Below are 23,662 nucleotides of genomic sequence, written 5' to 3' on the forward strand. Positions count from 1 at the left end.
AGATTGTTGGGCCTTGGCAGAGGTATACACTCTACTGAGTGCCAATCTAGTTTCATCTGATTTTAGATACAACAGTCTTGCTTAAAAGTTCTTATGTAATGACTCTAATGGTCTGTTTAAACTTGAGTCAGATAGGACTCATCAGCCATTACCATTGATTCATTCACCAGTTAAGGATTGCTCTGTAAAGTCAGTGTACTTCACTGTGTGGAAGTCACAGGAATAATATTTATGTGAGGTAATGAGACCCGGGATGTGTAGCACTGACGAAGAAAACTGGTCACATGATGGCCAATAACCTCTCGAACACACTGAAACATTACTAGCTTCACAAAGGCAGCGTTTATTGAAGGAACAATTGTGTTTGTATTATGTTATAATGTGTCTCTACTTTTTTGGTCCTCCTCTGTATGTGAACACAACAGTACAACATGAACTCTTTAATATTGGCTGGACAGAAAAACAATTCATTACCGACTGATGAGTAAAGCATTAGCAACACGTTTGGATTGAAAGTGAAGCACCAACACTCATTTTCATCAGCATTTATTGTGAGGAAATAAAACAGATACAGGAACTGATGAAAGAAGAGGAATCTGTAGGTTTATTTTCTCCATATATTTTACAAATAGAAGCACAAATGTTCGTAGACTCTCGACAACACGTGTCTGAAGATCTTGAAGAGCTATAGGTAATGGAAACGAAGACCTGGCCCGTTTATCTGCAGAGAAAAAGGAAAAAGTTAAGGACATCGAACATAAAACAACAAACAAACTGGGTTTAACAAGCTAGGAGCTGTGGAGATACTCTGGACACCTACAGGACATCTAGACTATCACATCAGAGAATATATACGGTGCTCACTTCACACCAAACTAGCCCAGAAGGGATCTAACATTATAGTCTAACTCTACATTGTTACCTCCTCTGTTAAAACAAGCCTCAGTTCCTGAGTTGAGCAGAGGGAGAGGAGGAGCAGATCAGGTCAGAGAGGAGAATCAGTCACCAGAGAATGTGACAGCTCTTACAAATTTAATAGACATGAACGATTGAGAGGGAGTCTCGAGAAATAAAGAGGAGGTCTTAAAGGTCAGAAAAGTTAGCAGAGTAATGGAGGAACATAATGAGTCACTGAGGAGAATCTGGAAATGAAGGGAGGACGATAGAAAGAAGCGAGGAGACTCACAGCGCGGCAGCTCCAGAGATGATCTCAATGAGCTCCTTGGTGATGACGGCCTGTCTGGTACGGTTGAAGGTGAGGGTCAGCTTGTCAATCATCTCAGCTGGAGAGCGACAGAGAAAAACAGTCAGCCAGAGTCAGATGTTAAAGTTTAATCTTGGAGGAGAGAAACCTGAGAGCACGGCTCAAACTAAATCCTAACAAGATGTGAAAAACAACGATCAGACACGAGTCAAAGTAACAAAATCATAATTTGTCTGAGCGGATGTTACAATCTGTACCCTACATGATGCCTTCTGTCCTGACTGACAACTGATCAATATCGCTTAAAATGCTGAAGTAGTCAATAAATTGAAGGACAGAAAAAAAAAAGCCAACAATCAGGATGATAGATTAAACGCTGAACTCCAAACATTCACTGATTTAGCTTCTCAGATTTGAGGTTCAGCTGCTTTTCTCTGATTCACTTGTTTGTAAATTCAACATATTTAGGTTTTGGACTTTTTTGAAAGGAAATCTGAAGACACCACCTCTTTTTTTTCAAAATGTTATGACATTTTCCAAACCAAAATAACTTAAGAGAAGATAAAAACAGATGGTTACAACCCTTATTAAACCGCATGTTTATAAGAACTAACTTGTCCTGCAACTAGTTTTCAATTAATCTTTTGGCTCCAAGAGCTTCCAACAATCAAAAACCCATAATTATCATAATTCAGTTAAATGACACAACTGAAAAGCAGAAGATCCTCACTAACAAGAAGCTAAAATCAGAGAATGTTTGGAAATTTTGCCAAATAAATGACTATGAAATCAAATTTGAATGCAAAAAAATTGTTGCCATTTATTATTTTTTAATTGAATACCGTTTTGAGCACTGATCAAATACTTAGTGTTTTGAGAGACAGATTTACGATCTGTCCCAACACCCACACTTGGCAAATACATCACACAAAGAGGCACTTTGATATTTGCAAGTACTGCAGATGTGGGTGTTGGGACCGATCCTTAAATCAGGTTCAGTCAATTACTTACTGAGAACCCCTTTTAACTCCACGAGAGAAAATCTAAATACTGTTTCAAAATCATTCCTACCCGTCAGAAAATAGAGTCGTAGTAAAAAAATAGTCACGTATAAAGAGACACTACATATAAACTCAAACATGTGAGGCAGGAAGCGCAGAGTCTTACAGGCGTTCTTGCTGGCGCTGTCCATAGCAGTCATCCTGGCACTCTGCTCACTGGTGGTGGACTCCTTCATGGCGAAGTAGATGATGTTGACCAGAGCAAACTCCTGGTAGTTCCTCAGCACGTCGGCATCGATGTCATCATAGATGCCCATGGCCTCTGCACACGGGACAAATATGTTCAGTACATTTCTGGTTGGGACACCTGAGGATCTGTAAGACTTTATTTAAAACCTACCTGCGTTAGCAACGGTGTCTATGGAAAACAACGGCTTCCTGTCCGTCTTGTATGAGATAACAGACCTGCGGCAAAGAAAGGGCGGCATTTTACTTAAATTCCTAACCTTGAAAACAGTTGAGACTTTATTCAAACCCTGTTTTATACAACTCCAAATCAAGAAATAAAAGATGAACAAGCCTCGTACCTGAATCTGTTGTAGATGACAGAGCCCTGGTCAAACTCATATCCAGAGTTGAGGAGCTCGGTGGCGACGATTGAAGCGTCACCGAAGTTTGGGGGCTTACGGCCGACCTCCTTACAGTTCAGCATGATGTGCTTTCCATGAGTTCTGGAGAGGAACAGCGGGTGTTATTGGTGTACAGCGCTACCACAAGCGACTGTTTTATATCCTACAAAACTAAATAACTTTGGGTTCTGAGCTGAAAAAAAGCAGTTAATTAATCTGAACCTCCTCAAAATAAAAAACAAAAGACAACAGCTAAATATCATCGGATTACTGCCGCTACTAAACAGAAAAATCAACTAAACAGCTGCTGGGTAAACAACAACAACACTGGACTCATGTCCTTCATCAGATGTTATGAAGGTGAACTTCAGGAGGCTCTGTTTCCATTCCTACCTGTGCAGCAGACCTCTCAGCTTGTCTCCCACATTGATCACCATGACCTCCTTGCCAGCACTGGTCAGGGTGGCGATCTCGCTCTTGATGGCCTTGGCCACACCAGAGTGGATGGCGCCACAGAGACCACGATCAGAGGTCACACCGACGAGCAGATGCTTGACGGCCTTGTCCTCCGGGGCTTTGATATCGGCCTTCTCGTACAAGGCTGGAGGAGCAGAGAGGATCTTAGTCCAGTGTCCAAAAAAAAAAAAAGTAAAATCTGACTCATGCAAAGTGAGCGATAATATGGAGACACTTACCCACAGCACCGCTGCCATAGACTCTGGCTGGCTTCAGCTGCCTCTCAGCACGAGCATACTTGGCAGCAGCCACCATTTTCATGGACTTGGTGATTTTCTGGATGTTCTTGATGGACTTCAACCGGATGGTGACTGAAGAGAAGAGGGGATATTACTCAGTCTGACAGCCAGTACGGATTAAACAAACAACTTGGGCTATGTACAGTAAATGTGGTATATGCTTCAGTAATTTTATACAAATATGTCAAACATTTGCTGGTTGCAGTTTCATAAATGTAACATTTTTCTGACATTTCATACATGATTTATCTGATAATAATGAAAAATAATCAGCAGATTAATCGATATTGTGAATAATAGTTAGTTGCAACTGCAAGCTACCTTACCTTCCACCAAAACAGACCACAATGGGTAACCTCTAGTTAACATCATGTTGTTGTAAACTAGTAAGAAGCAGCTTGCGTGTAAATCTTTGCAGAGGATTAATCAAAGACACTACAGCCATGTTTTGCAGCTTGTGTCTTACAAACAAACATGGCAACCCCTCTAAAAGACATTCAGTCTGACATTTCTCTCAAGTTGTACCAGATTTCTGCAGAGACTGTTCAGATTTTGCTTCTGGGGTGTTACCAGTGTGGGATTATAGTCTGTAACATGTTGTCGTGCTCTTGTCCTCACATATTATGAGGAGAGTATACAAAAGTACTTACTGTCCTTCAAGGTTGCCATGTTCCTGACCTGCCCACTGTGAACAGAAATAGTGCATGTTAGCTTTAGCTTGCAAGCATTACCAACATGTAACAGCATTATAAACAAAGTCTGACATTAACAGAAGGAGTTAACGTCACATTAGCATTAAATAATTTGACTTAAACTTGAAGAGAATCCATTTTTGCTTGCTAGCTGTGCAAGCGCGCTAGCAGCCGTTAGCATAACTTTGTGCACAGAAAAGGCATTGACAGTTAACCCCTAGCTAAAGATATCACTGTCACTGCTGTATGTGTGGACGAGGTAGAAGCATAATGTGCTCAATCATTCATTAGTGAGATGTTTAGTAGCTTCTCCCACAATGTCAGGACGTTTCAGCAAGTAAATGTCAGCACAGCTAGCATTAGCTTGTAGCCGGCTGCTGAGCCATTCACACTGCAGCACACCGCTGTCATTCATTAGCCGCGGCCTCCACGTTAGCATGTCCTTGCATCCAATAACTGTGTGCATTACAGACAGGAAGCTACACATTTATTCACATTACATATACACATGAAGTACATTAAAGGATTATAAAATATAAGATTGTTGTGAAAGTGTTGAAGTGTGTTTTAATTTACCATTGTGGGGCGAACACCAACGCGCTGGTCCTGGCGAACATGGTTACTCCTATGAAGGTCAGACACGCAGGACTGCGCAGGCGCAAGTTAAAGGCAAAATGGACGAATGCTGCCTTCAAGGACTGCCAGAAGTGTCGTAAAACTGCGGTTCACATACGTCACCAGAATCTGACATTACTCTTGAAGTGCTTTTTGTATTTTTTGTAGAGCATGTTAAACATGTCACTCTGAACCCATTTATTAAAAAATAAAATGTTACATTTCTTTATGCAAAGTTGTTTCGCCCATGATGTATTGACCAACTAAATGTTTAATTTTCCTCTAGAATGTACCTACATAATGGTCTCATGCAATTTTTTGCTTTTGCATATTCATATTCGAAGTTTAAAATTCTGTCAACGTTAAATTATCAGTGTCATTCATGAGGAAAAAAAGTTGTAGCACCATCCGAATGCCAACATTTTATTGCATGAGAATCAACAATAATTTCTATTGAAAATGAAGCCAGAGTTTTATGTAATCATCATTTTCATGACTTGGACTTTTTCACTGATGAACATTTGAGCTACACAAGTTGTCTACACACCTGTTTTACTTAAAAATAAATAAAGTTTTACTTTTAAAACCACTTCAGGTATATCCAGAATCCTCGGGGACTCCTCTGTCCATTTGTGTTGATGACAATTACCACAAAGCACAATGAAGAAGATTTTTAATTTGTTTCCATAGTTATATTATATAGAAATATTCCTTTGTCCATTTTTTCCAAGATGCACTGTTGACATTGAACTTTTTTTCCTTATTAAACATCTATCTTGTAATTTTATTAATGTGGGGTTTTTTTTACAAAATAAATGTAGATCACAAAAACACACAATATAAAGCCTATTCATTCATTTCTGCATCATTAGGGTATTCATCAATATACAATTCTTCGTTTGTTTTATCAAGTTCATAAATCACATCGACACGTTGTAAAGTACGGAGCAATACACGAGTCCTTGAACGCAGCTACAGCTATCGCGAGTTTTCAGCTTTCTCGCGAGGTTGTGACGCTCAACACGCGGAAGCTGTTTACCTTGGTGGATGTTCGTCGATAAGCCGCTATTCGAGGGGAGTTTTTCTCAGTTTAAGAGTTAATTATCGATTAAAATCGGATATTGTATGTGTATTGTAGGTGGTCAGGATGGGAAAAGCAGATTTTCTGTCCCCAAAGGCGATAGCCAACCGGATAAAATCCAAAGGTCTCCAGAAGTTGAGGTGGTATTGTCAGATGTGTCAGAAACAATGTCGAGATGAGGTGAGACGTCCATCAAATCTGTGTTACTCGATGTTTTTACTGTTGCTGTTGATGTTGTTGATCTTATTTGTGTTTCCTGTTTGTGTTACAGAACGGCTTCAAATGTCACTGCATGTCAGAGTCCCACCAGAGGCAGCTGCTGCTGGCCTCAGAGGACCCCAACAAGTTCATGGACTATTTCTCTGAGTAAGTTACTATATGAAGAAGAAAGAAAAGCACGTTTGTTGTGTACTTTATACGTTAGAGTTCACTCTTGTCTCTTTTCTCCCAGTGAGTTCAAAAGTGACTTCCTGGAGCTGCTCAGGAGACGTTTCGGTGAGTCCTGATTCACTCACATCATCCAGATGTTTGTCCAACAGCAGCAGCTGGAAAACAGTTTGATTCATCTGTCCTGTTTCCATCTGCAGGGACCAAACGTGTGCACAACAACATCGTCTACAACGAATACATCAGCGACAGAGAGCACGTCCACATGAACTCCACACAGTGGGAGACTCTCACTGACTTCACCAAGTGGCTCGGCAGAGAAGGTAAACTGACACGGTCTGAATATATACAGAGGTTTTCCTCCCTGAAATCCATCTGGACACGTTTCACAAAGATATGGATGGTAGGAAATCTGTTAGGGAGGGAAACCTCTCTTCTGAGACAAACAGATGTGTGGTGGAGGAAGTGTTCTTAAAAAAAACTACTAATATTGAATATGTGGCTTTAATGATGATTAAAACAGCTGTCAGTTAATTGAATGATTGATTAATTCACTAAATGTTTCAGCTGTGCTTGTATAAACTGTGTGGTAGTTTAATTTATTACAAAAAACAAAATGTTTTATAAGCTCTTGAAATATTTTCTGTGCACAAGTTACTGCATCGATGCGTCACAGTAATACCACGGTCAGCAAACCAGTTATTAGTCCTGCTGGAAAAGGAAATCAGCATCTCCATACTGTAATGAGAGCTGCCCACAGCGCCCAAACTACTAGTAACTGGTCTGTGACCATGGTATTACTGTGCTTTATGGAGTATTGTCAAGATGAAGATGAGAGACACCAGACCCATCAATACAGATGAGCTGAAGGCCGCTATCGCAGCAACCTGGGCCTCAGCAGTGCCACAGCTGCATTGATGCATTGATTCAAGACCCCAACCAAGTATTGGTCTAATATTTAGAGATACTGGGTTTTTGACTTTCATGAGCTGTAATCATCAAAAATAAAACAAAACAAGGCTTGAAATATTTCACTTTATGTGTAATTAACTGTTAAATGTAAAATATTTAAAGAGCTTATGGCAAAAACAGAAGAACATCCTGAACTCTCTGTATCAGATCCTTCTAATAGCCGCTGTGAAGAAAGTCACCGTTAAGTGGCTGAATGGCAGAAACGCAAAAATGGAAATTAACAGTCGCTGGATGTTCCTGCCAGGTTTTTGTAAGGTCGACGAGACCCCTAAAGGCTGGTACGTCCAGTACATCGACCGCGACCCGGAGACCATCCGCCTCCAGGAGGAGCAGGCGAGGAGGAAGAAGGCGGACCTGGACGACGAGGAGAGGAGCGCCAAGTTCATCAACGAGCAGGTCCGGAGAGGCCGCGACGGAAAGGAGATTGACGTGAGTACCGACGGGACAGGATTCAGCCGTGCGTGTGTGAAGTTCAGCTCAATAAAGATCACATTTTTTATATTTTGTTAATCCACAGGAAACTCCCGTCTACACCGAGCTGAAACGTGAGAGTGAAGAAGAGAAAAGTATGTAAATAAAACAGCTAGAGTGCAGATGAACGCTAATATTTCAGTTTAAAGAGCAGTGATTGTAAATGTGTTTGGGATGTCATAATGAATTGGAGAATTAGACCAAACTTGTCATGCTAGTTTTCATTCCTTACGCCTGTTTTCTGCAGTTGCTTTCAACCTGGGCGCCTCTGCATGTGTTGCCGGTCCATCCAAATCCAGGTACAGAAGTCTCTGTGCAGGTTGCTAATTTTTGGGTCTAATTATCAGGCAGGTATGATAAAATGATTTTGTCTGACACTGTTGTTTTTGCCTCCCTGTAGCTCTGCTCTTGGTGCCAGCGCTCTCAAAGCAGCAGCAGCGGCAGCGTCATCGTCCACCAAGAGGAAAGACACCGGTTCAGACTCCCGCTCGGAGAAGAAGAAGAAATCTGCTCTGGAGGAGATCATGGAGGTAGAGAAGATGATTTTTCCCTCTTCTGTCTGTGTTTATTTGTATTATTTATTCCAGCTGATTGTTCTGAAATCACCTGAATGCTTTTTTCTTTTTCTTCAGATGGAGGCGAGGAAGAAGAAGAAGCTGGACGCGGTCCGAACAGATTACTGGATGCAGCCCAACATCGTGATCAAAGTCGTCACCAAGAGACTGGGAGAGAAGTACCACAAGAAGAAGGGCGTCGTCATGGTAAGGACGCTGAGTATTTACTGTCGTGAGAGTCTGTTGATTTGAGAGATGTGTCGATAATAACTGTGAATGTTTTTGTTGCAGGAGGTGCGAGACAAGTACGCAGCGGTGGTGAAGATGATCGACTCCGGAGACAAACTGAAACTGGACCAGAATCATGTTGAGACGGTCATACCTGCACCAGGTAAACCTAAAAAGATCATTTAAAGGGATACTTCTGTGGGATGCATGAGGGCAGTGTGACTTTGGTGTTTTAAAGGGTTCGTTCAGATTCAGAGAGTTCACACAATAAAGCAGCTGTAGAGGAGAAACCTCCTTGTTCTGCGAGGTAAAATAACTGTTTTTATGAAAGGAGTCTGGTGGGATCTGGAGAGAGCGATACAAAGGCTTTATTTCCTTGTTGTAAAGGTCTAAAGTGGGACCATGCTGACCTTACATACACTTACGACCCCCACACTTAAAACAACGCTATCCCAGATTGCTGATCAACATCTTGAGGTTGAAACACCTCAGTATCGACTCCTCTTCATCTTGTTGTCTAACCTCCTGCAGGTAAACGGGTTCTGATCCTGAACGGACCGTACAGAGACGTCGAGGCTGTGCTGGAGGGAATAGATGAAAAGACCTTCAGCGCTACACTCGCGCTCGAAACTGTGAGTATTTCTTGGCCTGTTCTCAAATCTGCCAAAAACTGTCACATGTCGGTCGAGACTTTATGAACTGCACGTCTGTAAATTGAAAATTGGTTCAACTGTAAGGAACATTCAAAATTCTTGATTTTCAACATAACCTGGTGTTTGACAGAAGCCCTGAGGGGAAAGTGAACACATTGTTAGTCTGGTGATCCGTTTTCTCAGACTGTTTCACACATGAAAACAAAAAATTCTCATAGAAGAAATGTTTTTTTTTGCCCGGTTTCACACATAAACTAAACACAATTTCAAAATGAAAAAGAAAACTTTTCCTGCCCAAACTTTTATTTGGGTTCAGACTTGAAAAAATTAATTCTCCTGAATGTTTTTTCACACGATATAAAAAAGAAATATTCTCCTGATTTCTTTTTTTTTGGCACGCAGTTTAAAAAATATTCTTTTCTTTATTCTTTTATTCTTTTCTTTTTTTTAGACTGAGTAATTATTTTTTGCAGGAAAAGGGAAAAAAAGACCTTTGAGAGAATACATTTTTTCAGGATAAAAATAATTGCCTGAAAAAACTTTTTTTTTTCCTTTTTCATGCGGTTTAAAGGAAACGATTCTCCTGGATTTTTTTTCATTCGGTTTTTAAAAAAATATTGAACAAAACTCTTTGTTCGTGGAAACAAACTTTTATTTTAATGAGAAAACACTTTCTTTTGAAAAATGTGTGTTTTCTTCTAAAAAAACTTTTTGTTCCTGAATCTTTTTTGTATGAAACCAAATGAAAAAACACATCATGAGAACCTTTCTTTCAACGAAAACTTTCTTCAGGCAAATTTTTTTTTTCTTTTGAAAAAACTTTTTTTTCTCCTGATTTTTTTTTTTTCTTTTTTCACACAGTTACAAAAAAAGTAATTCTCCTGAATTTTTCTTCACAATTTAGATATGAAGATGTTTAGATGTGTTTAGATACCTTGAAAGTACTCAAAAGGTGCTTGAATTTCACTCCTACAAAGCTGCATCATTAAAGCTTCACCTTCTCTCGTCTTCAGGGTTCACAGAAGGGGAAGAGAGTCGACATCGCCTATGAGGATTTCTCCAAACTGGCCTGAACCAACAAACTTCTCGTTTTAATCTCAGGGACTCTACTGTGTCAGAGTTACTTCCCTAACATTCACTGTACATATACACACACACCCCACAATACATTACACAAATAAACACAGAGCAGTTTGTTCAATTAGTTTTTTATTTTGTATTGATGTTCAAGTTGATCTTTACATTGCAGATGTACATTTTTCTCCAAATAAATCCAACAAAAGTGACTCCTGGTGTTCTTCGGAAAGTAATTAGGAAAGAAGGAAACATTTATCATTTTAGAAGGAAATGTAGACACCAAAAAGTTAAACATCTTCATGTCGTCCCCTCTTTTCTTCTGGCTCCAGTTTTCCACTCGCTTTGTTTTCATTTTCCGTCTAAGCTCACTGACCCAGGGGATTTATAGCAGCACAGGGTACTCGAATGTGTCTCCGGCTGCTCAGAGCGTTGGGAGGAAGCTGTTGAGATTGGGGACGATGTAGTCGGTGTAGTGGCCGTCGATGAAGCCCTTCCCGCTGTTGTGTATGAACCAGCAGTAGACGTTTGAGCCGTGCGTCTTATCGGTCCTGTAGTCCTTCTGCCAGCCCCTAAAACACACACACAGGAGATTTAATACGACACGCTTCAGAAATCAGTTTTATACAAGTCATTTTATATTCAGACGTACCTGGTGACGTGCAGCCTGTTGCCCTTCACCTCCATGGTGGCCTCTCGCTTCAGAGGGTCGACTCCATCGTGGACGTCATGCACGCTCACGTCCGGCTCAGGATCTCTAGAAAACTGCCCTGAAGGATCACACACACACACACGTTCAGCTGCAAATCAACCTGTGTTCGGTTCAGTTTGTGACTGAATGATCCGATGTCGTCCTCATCCTGACACAAGAAGTTACCAAACCACTTTAACAGTTTCATTATAGTGGTGAGTTTTTAAAGGTTTTTCTTACTTCAACAAGGCCACATTTTAAATACCACTTAAACTGCCAGAAACAAACATCTCAAAATATTCAATATGTGCCCAAAATATCCATTGTTGGCAGAATTTTGGAACTTCTTAAAAACGCAGTGAAACAGTAAATTGCTAAAAGTGTAATGTCGGAGTCGAGTGTGATGAAAAAGAAGCTCGTTGTCAGTTTTGTGTGTTTCTTCAGGGGCTGGTTTCACAAAGATATTTGTATCAATTTGACAAAAAAATAAAGATTTATGCATTAAAAGTTTGCTGTTTTTACTCTCTTGTGGCTTTGTAACTCTGGTATGGACAGTTTTGTGTACAATCACTGTTAATGTTCTTTAAAATAAATGAACAAAAATGTTTCACCTAGAAGAAATCGTGTCTTTTGTCATTATTTAATTTTTTTGAGACTGAGTGATTATTTTTTCCAGGAAAAAAACTTATGGAGGATATACTTATTTTTCACGTCCATCGCAAATAAACGTCCATGAATATGCTTACAAATTATAGAAAAAAAGAAGCTTCAGGACTCACCATGAAATCTTAACATTTTAAGGTTCTTTTCAGTATTTAAGCAATACAGTGATACTTATCGTTAAATTAATGGCCACACTGCAATAAAGACGTGCTAATAGCTAATTCGGCATGCTTTTAATGACACAACAACAGCTAATTTGCGAGTTTCTTTATTTTACATGTAGCTGACTTGGACTGTCAGCTGAGAAATCAGAGAAAACGGGCGCTTACAGAACTTGCCCTGAAATCTTCAGTATTTAGACAATCTGGTGATACTTATGGCCAAATCAATGGTCCCAGTGCAATGAGGACGTCCTAATAGCCAATTCGGCGCCCTTTGAGCGGCACAACAACGGCTATTTTTCGAGTTTCTTTATTTTACATGTAGCTAACTTGGAGCTGAGAAATCAGAAAACGGGCATTTACAGAACTCGCCCTGAAATCTTCACATTTTAAGGGTTTCTTCAGTATTTCAGCAATCTGGTGATACTTATGGCCAAATCAATGGGCCCAGTGCAATGAGGACGTCCTAATAGCCAATTCGGCGCCCTTTGAGCGACACAACAACGGCTATTTTTCGAGTTTCTTTATTTTACATGTAGCTGACTTGGAGCTGAGAGATCAGAAAATGGGCATTTACAGAACTCGCCCTGAAATATCCACATTTTAACGTTTTATTCAGTATTTCAGCAATCTGGTGATACTTATAGCCAAATCAATGGTCCCAGTGCAATCAGGACGTCCTAATAGCCAATTCGGCGCCATTTGAGCAACAAACCAACACCTATTTCTCGAGTTTCTTTATTTTACATGTACCTGAATTAGAGCTGAGAAATCAGAAAACGGGCATTTACAGAACTCGCCCTGAAATCTTCACATTTTAAGGTTTTATTTCAGCAATCTGGTGATACTTATGGCCAAATCAATGGTCCCAGTGCAATGAGGACGTCCTAATAGCCAATTCGGCGCCATTTGAGCAACAAACCAACACCTATTTTTCGACGTTCTTTATTTTACATGTAGCTGATTTGGACTGTCAGCTGAGAAATTGAGGAAACGGGCACTTACAGAACTCGCCCTGAAATCTTCACATTTTAAGGTTTTATCCAGTATTTCAGCAATCTGGTGATACTTACAGCCAAATCAATGGCCCCAGTGCAATCAGGACGTCCTAATAGCCAATTCGGCGCCCTTTGAGCGACACAACAACGGCTATTTTTCGAGTTTCTTTATTTTACATGTAGCTGACTTGGAGCTGAGAGATCAGAAAATGGGCATTTACAGAACTCGCCCTGAAATATCCACATTTTAAGGTTTTATTTCAGCAATCTGGTGATACTTATGGCCAAATCAATGGTCCCAGTGCAATGAGGACGTCCTAATAGCCAATTCGGCGCCATTTGAGCAACAAACCAACACCTATTTCTCGAGTTTCTTTATTTTACACGTACCTGACTTGGATCTGAGAAATCAGAAAACGGGCATTTACAGAACTCGCCCTGAAATCTTCACATTTTAAGGTTTTCTTCAGTATTTCAGCAATCTGGTGATACTTATAGCCAAATCAATGGCCCCAGTGCAATCAGGACGTCCTAATAGCCAATTCGGCGCCCTTTGAGCGACACAACAACGGCTATTTTTCGAGTTTCTTTATTTTACATGTAGCTGACTTGGAGCTGAGAGATCAGAAAATGGGCATTTACAGAACTCGCCCTGAAATATCCACATTTTAAGGTTTTATTTCAGCAATCTGGTGATACTTATGGCCAAATCAATGGTCCCAGTGCAATGAGGACGTCCTAATAGCCAATTCGGCGCCATTTGAGCAACAAACCAACACCTATTTCTCGAGTTTCTTTATTTTACATGTACCTGACTTGGATCTGAGAAATCAGAAAACGGGCATTTACAGAACTCGCCCTGAAATCTTCACATTTTAAGGTTTTCTTCAGTATTTCAGCAATCTGGTGATACTTATGGCCAAATCAATGGTCCCAGTGCAATGAGGACGTCCTAATAGCCAATTCGGCGCCATTTGAGCAACAACCCAACACCTATTTTTCGAGTTTCTTTATTTTACATGTACCTGACTTGGAGCTGAGAAATCAGAAAACGGGCATTTACAGAACTCGCCCTGAAATCTTCACATTTTAAGGTTTTCTTCAGTATTTCAGCAATCTGGTGATACTTATGGCCAAATCAATGGTCCCAGTGCAATGAGGACGTCCTAATAGCCAATTCGGCGCCATTTGAGCAACAAACCAACACCTATTTCTCGAGTTTCTTTATTTTACATGTACCTGACTTGGATCTGAGAAATCAGAAAACGGGCATTTACAGAACTCGCCCTGAAATCTTCACATTTTAAGGTTTTATTCAGTATTTCAGCAATCTGGTGATACTTATGGCCAAATCAATGGTCCCAGTGCAATGAGGACGTCCTAATAGCCAATTCGGCGCCATTTGAGCAACAAACCAACACCTATTTCTCGAGTTTCTTTATTTTACATGTACCTGACTTGGATCTGAGAAATCAGAAAACGGGCATTTACAGAACTCGCCCTGAAATCTTCACATTTTAAGGTTTTCTTCAGTATTTCAGCAATCTGGTGATACTTATGGCCAAATCAATGGTCCCAGTGCAATGAGGACGTCCTAATAGCCAATTCGGCGCCATTTGAGCAACAACCCAACACCTATTTTTCGAGTTTCTTTATTTTACATGTACCTGACTTGGAGCTGAGAAATCAGAAAACGGGCATTTACAGAACTCGCCCTGAAATCTTCACATTTTAAGGTTTTCTTCAGTATTTCAGCAATCTGGTGATACTTATGGCCAAATCAATGGTCCCAGTGCAATGAGGACGTCCTAATAGCCAATTCGGCGCCCTTTGAGCGACACAACAACGGCTATTTTCGAGTTTCTTTATTTTACATGTAGCTGAGTTGGAGCTGAGAGATCAGAAAATGGGCATTTACAGAACTCGCCCTGAAATATCCACATTTTAAGGTTTTATTTCAGCAATCTGGTGATACTTATGGCCAAATCAATGGTCCCAGTGCAATGAGGACGTCCTAATAGCCAATTCGGCGCCATTTGAGCAACAAACCAACACCTATTTCTCGAGTTTCTTTATTTTACATGTACCTGACTTGGATCTGAGAAATCAGAAAACGGGCATTTACAGAACTCGCCCTGAAATCTTCACATTTTAAGGTTTTCTTCAGTATTTCAGCAATCTGGTGATACTTATGGCCAAATCAATGGTCCCAGTGCAATGAGGACGTCCTAATAGCCAATTCGGCGCCATTTGAGCAACAACCCAACACCTATTTTTCGAGTTTCTTTATTTTACATGTACCTGACTTGGAGCTGAGAAATCAGAAAACGGGCATTTACAGAACTCGCCCTGAAATCTTCACATTTTAAGGTTTTCTTCAGTATTTCAGCAATCTGGTGATACTTATGGCCAAGTCAATGGCCCCAGTGCAATGAGGACGTCCTAATAGCCAATTCGGCGCCCTTTGAGCGACACAACAACGGCTATTTTTCGAGTTTCTTTATTTTACATGTAGCTGATTTGGACTGTCAGCTGAGAAATTGAGGAAACGGGCACTTACAGAACTCGCCCTGAAATCTTCACATTTTAAGGTTTTATCCAGTATTTCAGCAATCTGGTGATACTTATAGCCAAATCAATGGCCCCAGTGCAATCAGGACGTCCTAATAGCCAATTCGGCGCCATTTGAGCAACAAACCAACACCTATTTCTCGAGTTTCTTTATTTTACATGTACCTGAATTAGAGCTGAGAAATCAGAAAACGGGCATTTACAGAACTCGCCCTGAAATCTTCACATTTTAAGGTTTTCTTCAGTATTTCAGCAATCTGGTGATACTTATGGCCAAATCAATGGTCCCAGTGCAATGAGGACGTCCTAATAGCCAATTCGGCGCCCTTTGAGCGACACAACAACGGCTATTTTTCGAGTTTCTTTATTTTACATGTAGCTAACTCGGAGTTGAGAGACCAGAAAACGGGCATTTACAGAACTCGCCCTGAAATCTTCACATTTTAAGGTTTTCTTCAGTATTTCAGCAATCTGGTGATACTTATAGCCAAATCAATGGTCCCAGTGCAATGAGGACGTCCTAATAGCCAATTCGGCGCCATTTGAGCAACAAACCAACACCTATTTTTCGAGTTTCTTTATTTTACATGTAGCTGATTTGGACTGTCAGCTGAGAAATTGAGGAAACGGGCACTTACAGAACTCGCCCTGAAATCTTCACATTTTAAGGTTTTATCCAGTATTTCAGCAATCTGGTGATACTTATAGCCAAATCAATGGCCCCAGTGCAATCAGGACGTCCTAATAGCCAATTCGGCGCCCTTTGAGCGACACAACAACGGCTATTTTTCGAGTTTCTTTATTTTACATGTAGCTGACTTGGTGCTGAGAGATCAGAAAATGGGCATTTACAGAACTCGCCCTGAAATATCCACATTTTAAGGTTTTATTTCAGCAATCTGGTGATACTTATGGCCAAATCAATGGTCCCAGTGCAATGAGGACGTCCTAATAGCCAATTCGGCGCCATTTGAGCAACAAACCAACACCTATTTTTCGAGTTTCTTTATTTTACATGTACCTGACTTGGAGCTGAGAAATCAGAAAACCGGCATTTACAGAACTCGCCCTGAAATCTTCACATTTTAAGGTTTTATTCAGTATTTCAGCAATCTGGTGATACTTATGGCCAAATCAATGGTCCCAGTGCAATGAGGACGTCCTAATAGCCAATTCGGCGCCATTTGAGCAACAAACCAACACCTATTTCTCGAGTTTCTTTATTTTACATGTACCTGACTTGGATCTGAGAAATCAGAAAACGGGCATTTACAGAACTCGCCCTGAAATCTTCACATTTTAAGGTTTTCTTCAGTATTTCAGCAATCTGGTGATACTTATAGCCAAATCAATGGCCCCAGTGCAATCAGGACGTCCTAATAGCCAATTCGGCGCCCTTTGAGCGACACAACAACGGCTATTTTTCGAGTTTCTTTATTTTACATGTAGCTGACTTGGAGCTGAGAGATCAGAAAATGGGCATTTACAGAACTCGCCCTGAAATATCCACATTTTAAGGTTTTATTTCAGCAATCTGGTGATACTTATGGCCAAATCAATGGTCCCAGTGCAATGAGGACGTCCTAATAGCCAATTCGGCGCCATTTGAGCAACAAACCAACACCTATTTCTCGAGTTTCTTTATTTTACATGTACCTGACTTGGATCTGAGAAATCAGAAAACGGGCATTTACAGAACTCGCCCTGAAATCTTCACATTTTAAGGTTTTCTTCAGTATTTCAGCAATCTGGTGATACTTATGGCCAAATCAATGGTCCCAGTGCAATGAGGACGTCCTAATAGCCAATTCGGCGCCATTTGAGCAACAACCCAACACCTATTTTTCGAGTTTCTTTATTTTACATGTACCTGACTTGGAGCTGAGAAATCAGAAAACGGGCATTTACAGAACTCGCCCTGAAATCTTCACATTTTAAGGTTTTCTTCAGTATTTCAGCAATCTGGTGATACTTATGGCCAAATCAATGGTCCCAGTGCAATGAGGACGTCCTAATAGCCAATTCGGCGCCATTTGAGCAACAAACCAACACCTATTTCTCGAGTTTCTTTATTTTACATGTACCTGACTTGGATCTGAGAAATCAGAAAACGGGCATTTACAGAACTCGCCCTGAAATCTTCACATTTTAAGGTTTTCTTTAGTATTTCAGCAATCTGGTGATACTTATGGCCAAATCAATGGTCCCAGTGCAATGAGGACGTCCTAATAGCCAATTCGTTGCCATTTGAGCAACAACCCAACACCTATTTTTCGAGTTTCTTTATTTTACATGTACCTGACTTGGAGCTGAGAAATCAGAAAACGGGCATTTACAGAACTCGCCCTGAAATCTTCACATTTTAAGGTTTTCTTCAGTATTTCAGCAATCTGGTGATACTTATGGCCAAATCAATGGTCCCAGTGCAATGAGGACGTCCTAATAGCCAATTCGGCGCCATTTGAGCAACAAACCAACACCTATTTTTCGACGTTCTTTATTTTACATGTAGCTGATTTGGACTGTCAGCTGAGAAATTGAGGAAACGGGCACTTACAGAACTCGCCCTGAAATCTTCACATTTTAAGGTTTTATCCAGTATTTCAGCAATCTGGTGATACTTATGGCCAAATCAATGGTCCCAGTGCAATGAGGACGTCCTAATAGCCAATTCGGCGCCATTTGAGCAACAACCCAACACCTATTTTTCGAGTTTCTTTATTTTACATGTACCTGACTTGGAGCTGAGAAATCAGAAAACGGGCATTTACAGAACTCGCCCTGTAATCTTCACATTTTAAGGTTTTCTTCAGTATTTCAGCAATCTGGTGATACTTATGGCCAAGTCAATGGCCCCAGTGCAATGAGGACGTCCTAATAGCCAATTCGGCGCCCTTTGAGCGACACAACAACGGCTATTTTTCGAGTTTCTTTATTTTACATGTAGCTGATTTGGACTGTCAGCTGAGAAATTGAGGAAACGGGCACTTACAGAACTCGCCCTGAAATCTTCACATTTTAAGGTTTTATCCAGTATTTCAGCAATCTGGTGATACTTATAGCCAAATCAATGGCCCCAGTGCAATCAGGACGTCCTAATAGCCAATTCGGCGCCCTTTGAGCGACACAACAACGGCTATTTTTCGAGTTTCTTTATTTTACATGTAGCTAACTCGGAGTTGAGAGACCAGAAAACGGGCATTTACAGAACTCGCCCTGAAATCTTCACATTTTAAGGTTTTCTTCAGTATTTCAGCAATCTGGTGATACTTATGGCCAAGTCAATGGCCCCAGTGCAATGAGGACGTCCTAATAGCCAATTCGGCGCCCTTTGAGCGACACAACAACGGCTATTTTTCGAGTTTCTTTATTTTACATGTAGCTGATTTGGACTGTCAGCTGAGAAATTGAGGAAACGGGCACTTACAGAACTCGCCCTGAAATCTTCACATTTTAAGGTTTTATCCAGTATTTCAGCAATCTGGTGATACTTATAGCCAAATCAATGGCCCCAGTGCAATCAGGACGTCCTAATAGCCAATTCGGCGCCATTTGAGCAACAAACCAACACCTATTTCTCGAGTTTCTTTATTTTACATGTACCTGAATTAGAGCTGAGAAATCAGAAAACGGGCATTTACAGAACTCGCCCTGAAATCTTCACATTTTAAGGTTTTCTTCAGTATTTCAGCAATCTGGTGATACTTATGGCCAAATCAATGGTCCCAGTGCAATGAGGACGTCCTAATAGCCAATTCGGCGCCCTTTGAGCGACACAACAACGGCTATTTTTCGAGTTTCTTTATTTTACATGTAGCTAACTCGGAGTTGAGAGACCAGAAAACGGGCATTTACAGAACTCGCCCTGAAATCTTCACATTTTAAGGTTTTCTTCAGTATTTCAGCAATCTGGTGATACTTATAGCCAAATCAATGGTCCCAGTGCAATGAGGACGTCCTAATAGCCAATTCGGCGCCATTTGAGCAACAAACCAACACCTATTTTTCGAGTTTCTTTATTTTACATGTAGCTGATTTGGACTGTCAGCTGAGAAATTGAGGAAACGGGCACTTACAGAACTCGCCCTGAAATCTTCACATTTTAAGGTTTTATCCAGTATTTCAGCAATCTGGTGATACTTATAGCCAAATCAATGGCCCCAGTGCAATCAGGACGTCCTAATAGCCAATTCGGCGCCCTTTGAGCGACACAACAACGGCTATTTTTCGAGTTTCTTTATTTTACATGTAGCTGACTTGGTGCTGAGAGATCAGAAAATGGGCATTTACAGAACTCGCCCTGAAATATCCACATTTTAAGGTTTTATTTCAGCAATCTGGTGATACTTATGGCCAAATCAATGGTCCCAGTGCAATGAGGACGTCCTAATAGCCAATTCGGCGCCATTTGAGCAACAAACCAACACCTATTTTTCGAGTTTCTTTATTTTACATGTACCTGACTTGGAGCTGAGAAATCAGAAAACCGGCATTTACAGAACTCGCCCTGAAATCTTCACATTTTAAGGTTTTATTCAGTATTTCAGCAATCTGGTGATACTTATGGCCAAATCAATGGTCCCAGTGCAATGAGGACGTCCTAATAGCCAATTCGGCGCCATTTGAGCAACAAACCAACACCTATTTCTCGAGTTTCTTTATTTTACATGTACCTGACTTGGATCTGAGAAATCAGAAAACGGGCATTTACAGAACTCGCCCTGAAATCTTCACATTTTAAGGTTTTCTTCAGTATTTCAGCAATCTGGTGATACTTATAGCCAAATCAATGGCCCCAGTGCAATCAGGACGTCCTAATAGCCAATTCGGCGCCCTTTGAGCGACACAACAACGGCTATTTTTCGAGTTTCTTTATTTTACATGTAGCTGACTTGGAGCTGAGAGATCAGAAAATGGGCATTTACAGAACTCGCCCTGAAATATCCACATTTTAAGGTTTTATTTCAGCAATCTGGTGATACTTATGGCCAAATCAATGGTCCCAGTGCAATGAGGACGTCCTAATAGCCAATTCGGCGCCATTTGAGCAACAAACCAACACCTATTTCTCGAGTTTCTTTATTTTACATGTACCTGACTTGGATCTGAGAAATCAGAAAACGGGCATTTACAGAACTCGCCCTGAAATCTTCACATTTTAAGGTTTTCTTCAGTATTTCAGCAATCTGGTGATACTTATGGCCAAATCAATGGTCCCAGTGCAATGAGGACGTCCTAATAGCCAATTCGGCGCCATTTGAGCAACAACCCAACACCTATTTTTCGAGTTTCTTTATTTTACATGTACCTGACTTGGAGCTGAGAAATCAGAAAACGGGCATTTACAGAACTCGCCCTGAAATCTTCACATTTTAAGGTTTTCTTCAGTATTTCAGCAATCTGGTGATACTTATGGCCAAATCAATGGTCCCAGTGCAATGAGGACGTCCTAATAGCCAATTCGGCGCCATTTGAGCAACAAACCAACACCTATTTCTCGAGTTTCTTTATTTTACATGTACCTGACTTGGATCTGAGAAATCAGAAAACGGGCATTTACAGAACTCGCCCTGAAATCTTCACATTTTAAGGTTTTCTTCAGTATTTCAGCAATCTGGTGATACTTATGGCCAAATCAATGGTCCCAGTGCAATGAGGACGTCCTAATAGCCAATTCGGCGCCATTTGAGCAACAAACCAACACCTATTTCTCGAGTTTCTTTATTTTACATGTACCTGACTTGGATCTGAGAAATCAGAAAACGGGCATTTACAGAACTCGCCCTGAAATCTTCACATTTTAAGGTTTTCTTCAGTATTTCAGCAATCTGGTGATACTTATGGCCAAATCAATGGTCCCAGTGCAATGAGGACGTCCTAATAGCCAATTCGGCGCCATTTGAGCAACAACCCAACACCTATTTTTCGAGTTTCTTTATTTTACATGTACCTGACTTGGAGCTGAGAAATCAGAAAACGGGCATTTACAGAACTCGCCCTGAAATCTTCACATTTTAAGGTTTTCTTCAGTATTTCAGCAATCTGGTGATACTTATGGCCAAATCAATGGTCCCAGTGCAATGAGGACGTCCTAATAGCCAATTCGGCGCCATTTGAGCAACAAACCAACACCTATTTCTCGAGTTTCTTTATTTTACATGTACCTGACTTGGATCTGAGAAATCAGAAAACGGGCATTTACAGAACTCGCCCTGAAATCTTCACATTTTAAGGTTTTCTTCAGTATTTCAGCAATCTGGTGATACTTATGGCCAAATCAATGGTCCCAGTGCAATGAGGACGTCCTAATAGCCAATTCGGCGCCATTTGAGCAACAACCCAACACCTATTTTTCGAGTTTCTTTATTTTACATGTACCTGACTTGGAGCTGAGAAATCAGAAAACGGGCATTTACAGAACTCGCCCTGAAATCTTCACATTTTAAGGTTTTCTTCAGTATTTCAGCAATCTGGTGATACTTATGGCCAAATCAATGGTCCCAGTGCAATGAGGACGTCCTAATAGCCAATTCGGCGCCCTTTGAGCGACACAACAACGGCTATTTTCGAGTTTCTTTATTTTACATGTAGCTGAGTTGGAGCTGAGAGATCAGAAAATGGGCATTTACAGAACTCGCCCTGAAATATCCACATTTTAAGGTTTTATTTCAGCAATCTGGTGATACTTATGGCCAAATCAATGGTCCCAGTGCAATGAGGACGTCCTAATAGCCAATTCGGCGCCATTTGAGCAACAAACCAACACCTATTTCTCGAGTTTCTTTATTTTACATGTACCTGACTTGGATCTGAGAAATCAGAAAACGGGCATTTACAGAACTCGCCCTGAAATCTTCACATTTTAAGGTTTTCTTCAGTATTTCAGCAATCTGGTGATACTTATGGCCAAATCAATGGTCCCAGTGCAATGAGGACGTCCTAATAGCCAATTCGGCGCCATTTGAGCAACAACCCAACACCTATTTTTCGAGTTTCTTTATTTTACATGTACCTGACTTGGAGCTGAGAAATCAGAAAACGGGCATTTACAGAACTCGCCCTGAAATCTTCACATTTTAAGGTTTTCTTCAGTATTTCAGCAATCTGGTGATACTTATGGCCAAATCAATGGTCCCAGTGCAATGAGGACGTCCTAATAGCCAATTCGGCGCCCTTTGAGCGACACAACAACGGCTATTTTCGAGTTTCTTTATTTTACATGTAGCTGAGTTGGAGCTGAGAGATCAGAAAATGGGCATTTACAGAACTCGCCCTGAAATATCCACATTTTAAGGTTTTATTTCAGCAATCTGGTGATACTTATGGCCAAATCAATGGTCCCAGTGCAATGAGGACGTCCTAATAGCCAATTCGGCGCCATTTGAGCAACAAACCAACACCTATTTCTCGAGTTTCTTTATTTTACATGTACCTGACTTGGATCTGAGAAATCAGAAAACGGGCATTTACAGAACTCGCCCTGAAATCTTCACATTTTAAGGTTTTCTTCAGTATTTCAGCATTCTGGTGATACTTATGGCCAAATCAATGGTCCCAGTGCAATGAGGACGTCCTAATAGCCAATTCGGCGCCATTTGAGCAACAACCCAACACCTATTTTTCGAGTTTCTTTATTTTACATGTACCTGACTTGGAGCTGAGAAATCAGAAAACGGGCATTTACAGAACTCGCCCTGAAATCTTCACATTTTAAGGTTTTCTTCAGTATTTCAGCAATCTGGTGATACTTATGGCCAAATCAATGGTCCCAGTGCAATGAGGACGTCCTAATAGCCAATTCGGCGCCCTTTGAGCGACACAACAACGGCTATTTTCGAGTTTCTTTATTTTACATGTAGCTGAGTTGGAGCTGAGAGATCAGAAAATGGGCATTTACAGAACTCGCCCTGAAATATCCACATTTTAAGGTTTTATTTCAGCAATCTGGTGATACTTATGGCCAAATCAATGGTCCCAGTGCAATGAGGACGTCCTAATAGCCAATTCGGCGCCATTTGAGCAACAAACCAACACCTATTTCTCGAGTTTCTTTATTTTACATGTACCTGACTTGGATCTGAGAAATCAGAAAACGGGCATTTACAGAACTCGCCCTGAAATCTTCACATTTTAAGGTTTTCTTCAGTATTTCAGCAATCTGGTGATACTTATGGCCAAATCAATGGTCCCAGTGCAATGAGGACGTCCTAATAGCCAATTCGGCGCCATTTGAGCAACAACCCAACACCTATTTTTCGAGTT

At 40.7% G+C, this 23,662-nt stretch overlaps 2 protein-coding genes and 1 long non-coding RNA gene across 4 annotated transcripts; 1 reads left to right on the forward strand and 2 right to left on the reverse strand.

Annotated features, from left to right (window-relative positions):
• Positions 1-530: 530 nt before the first annotated feature.
• atp5f1c (ATP synthase F1 subunit gamma) lies at positions 531-4,955 on the reverse strand (the record flags this gene model as incomplete). Of its 2 annotated transcripts, XM_084345238.1 has the most annotated exons (9): positions 4,858-4,955; positions 4,240-4,274; positions 3,530-3,661; positions 3,228-3,435; positions 2,793-2,936; positions 2,606-2,670; positions 2,372-2,527; positions 1,187-1,283; positions 531-721 (listed from the first exon to the last, which is right to left on the reverse strand). In XM_084345238.1, the coding sequence occupies exons 1-9, from the start codon at positions 4,896-4,898 to the stop codon at positions 718-720; spliced, it is 882 nt and encodes a 293-aa protein (XP_084201364.1). In that variant the 5' UTR covers positions 4,899-4,955. The 2 variants fall into 2 exon arrangements, with proteins under 2 accessions (XP_084201364.1, XP_084201365.1); XM_084345239.1 differs by lacking the exon at positions 531-721 and having other exon boundaries at positions 1,183-1,283.
• A 929-nt stretch (positions 4,956-5,884) lies between these two features.
• Positions 5,885-10,528, forward strand: kin (Kin17 DNA and RNA binding protein). The gene is made up of 12 exons (XM_084346585.1): positions 5,885-6,157; positions 6,249-6,343; positions 6,429-6,472; positions 6,565-6,687; positions 7,581-7,765; positions 7,854-7,902; positions 8,055-8,106; positions 8,208-8,337; positions 8,440-8,568; positions 8,653-8,752; positions 9,121-9,221; positions 10,256-10,528. Exons 1-12 carry the CDS (start codon positions 6,044-6,046, stop codon positions 10,313-10,315), a joined length of 1,182 nt encoding a protein of 393 aa, XP_084202711.1. The 5' UTR covers positions 5,885-6,043; the 3' UTR covers positions 10,316-10,528.
• Positions 10,435-11,615, reverse strand: LOC311252928. Its single transcript, XR_014621602.1, has 2 exons — positions 10,969-11,615; positions 10,435-10,888 (listed from the first exon to the last, which is right to left on the reverse strand). It is a non-coding gene; the product is annotated as an uncharacterized lncRNA (long non-coding RNA).
• Between the last annotated feature and the right edge of the window lie 12,047 nt (positions 11,616-23,662).

This window comes from Pagrus pagrus (assembly GCF_965226575.1).
Source record: "Pagrus pagrus genome assembly, chromosome: 23".
Lineage (NCBI taxonomy): Eukaryota > Metazoa > Chordata > Actinopteri > Spariformes > Sparidae > Pagrus > Pagrus pagrus.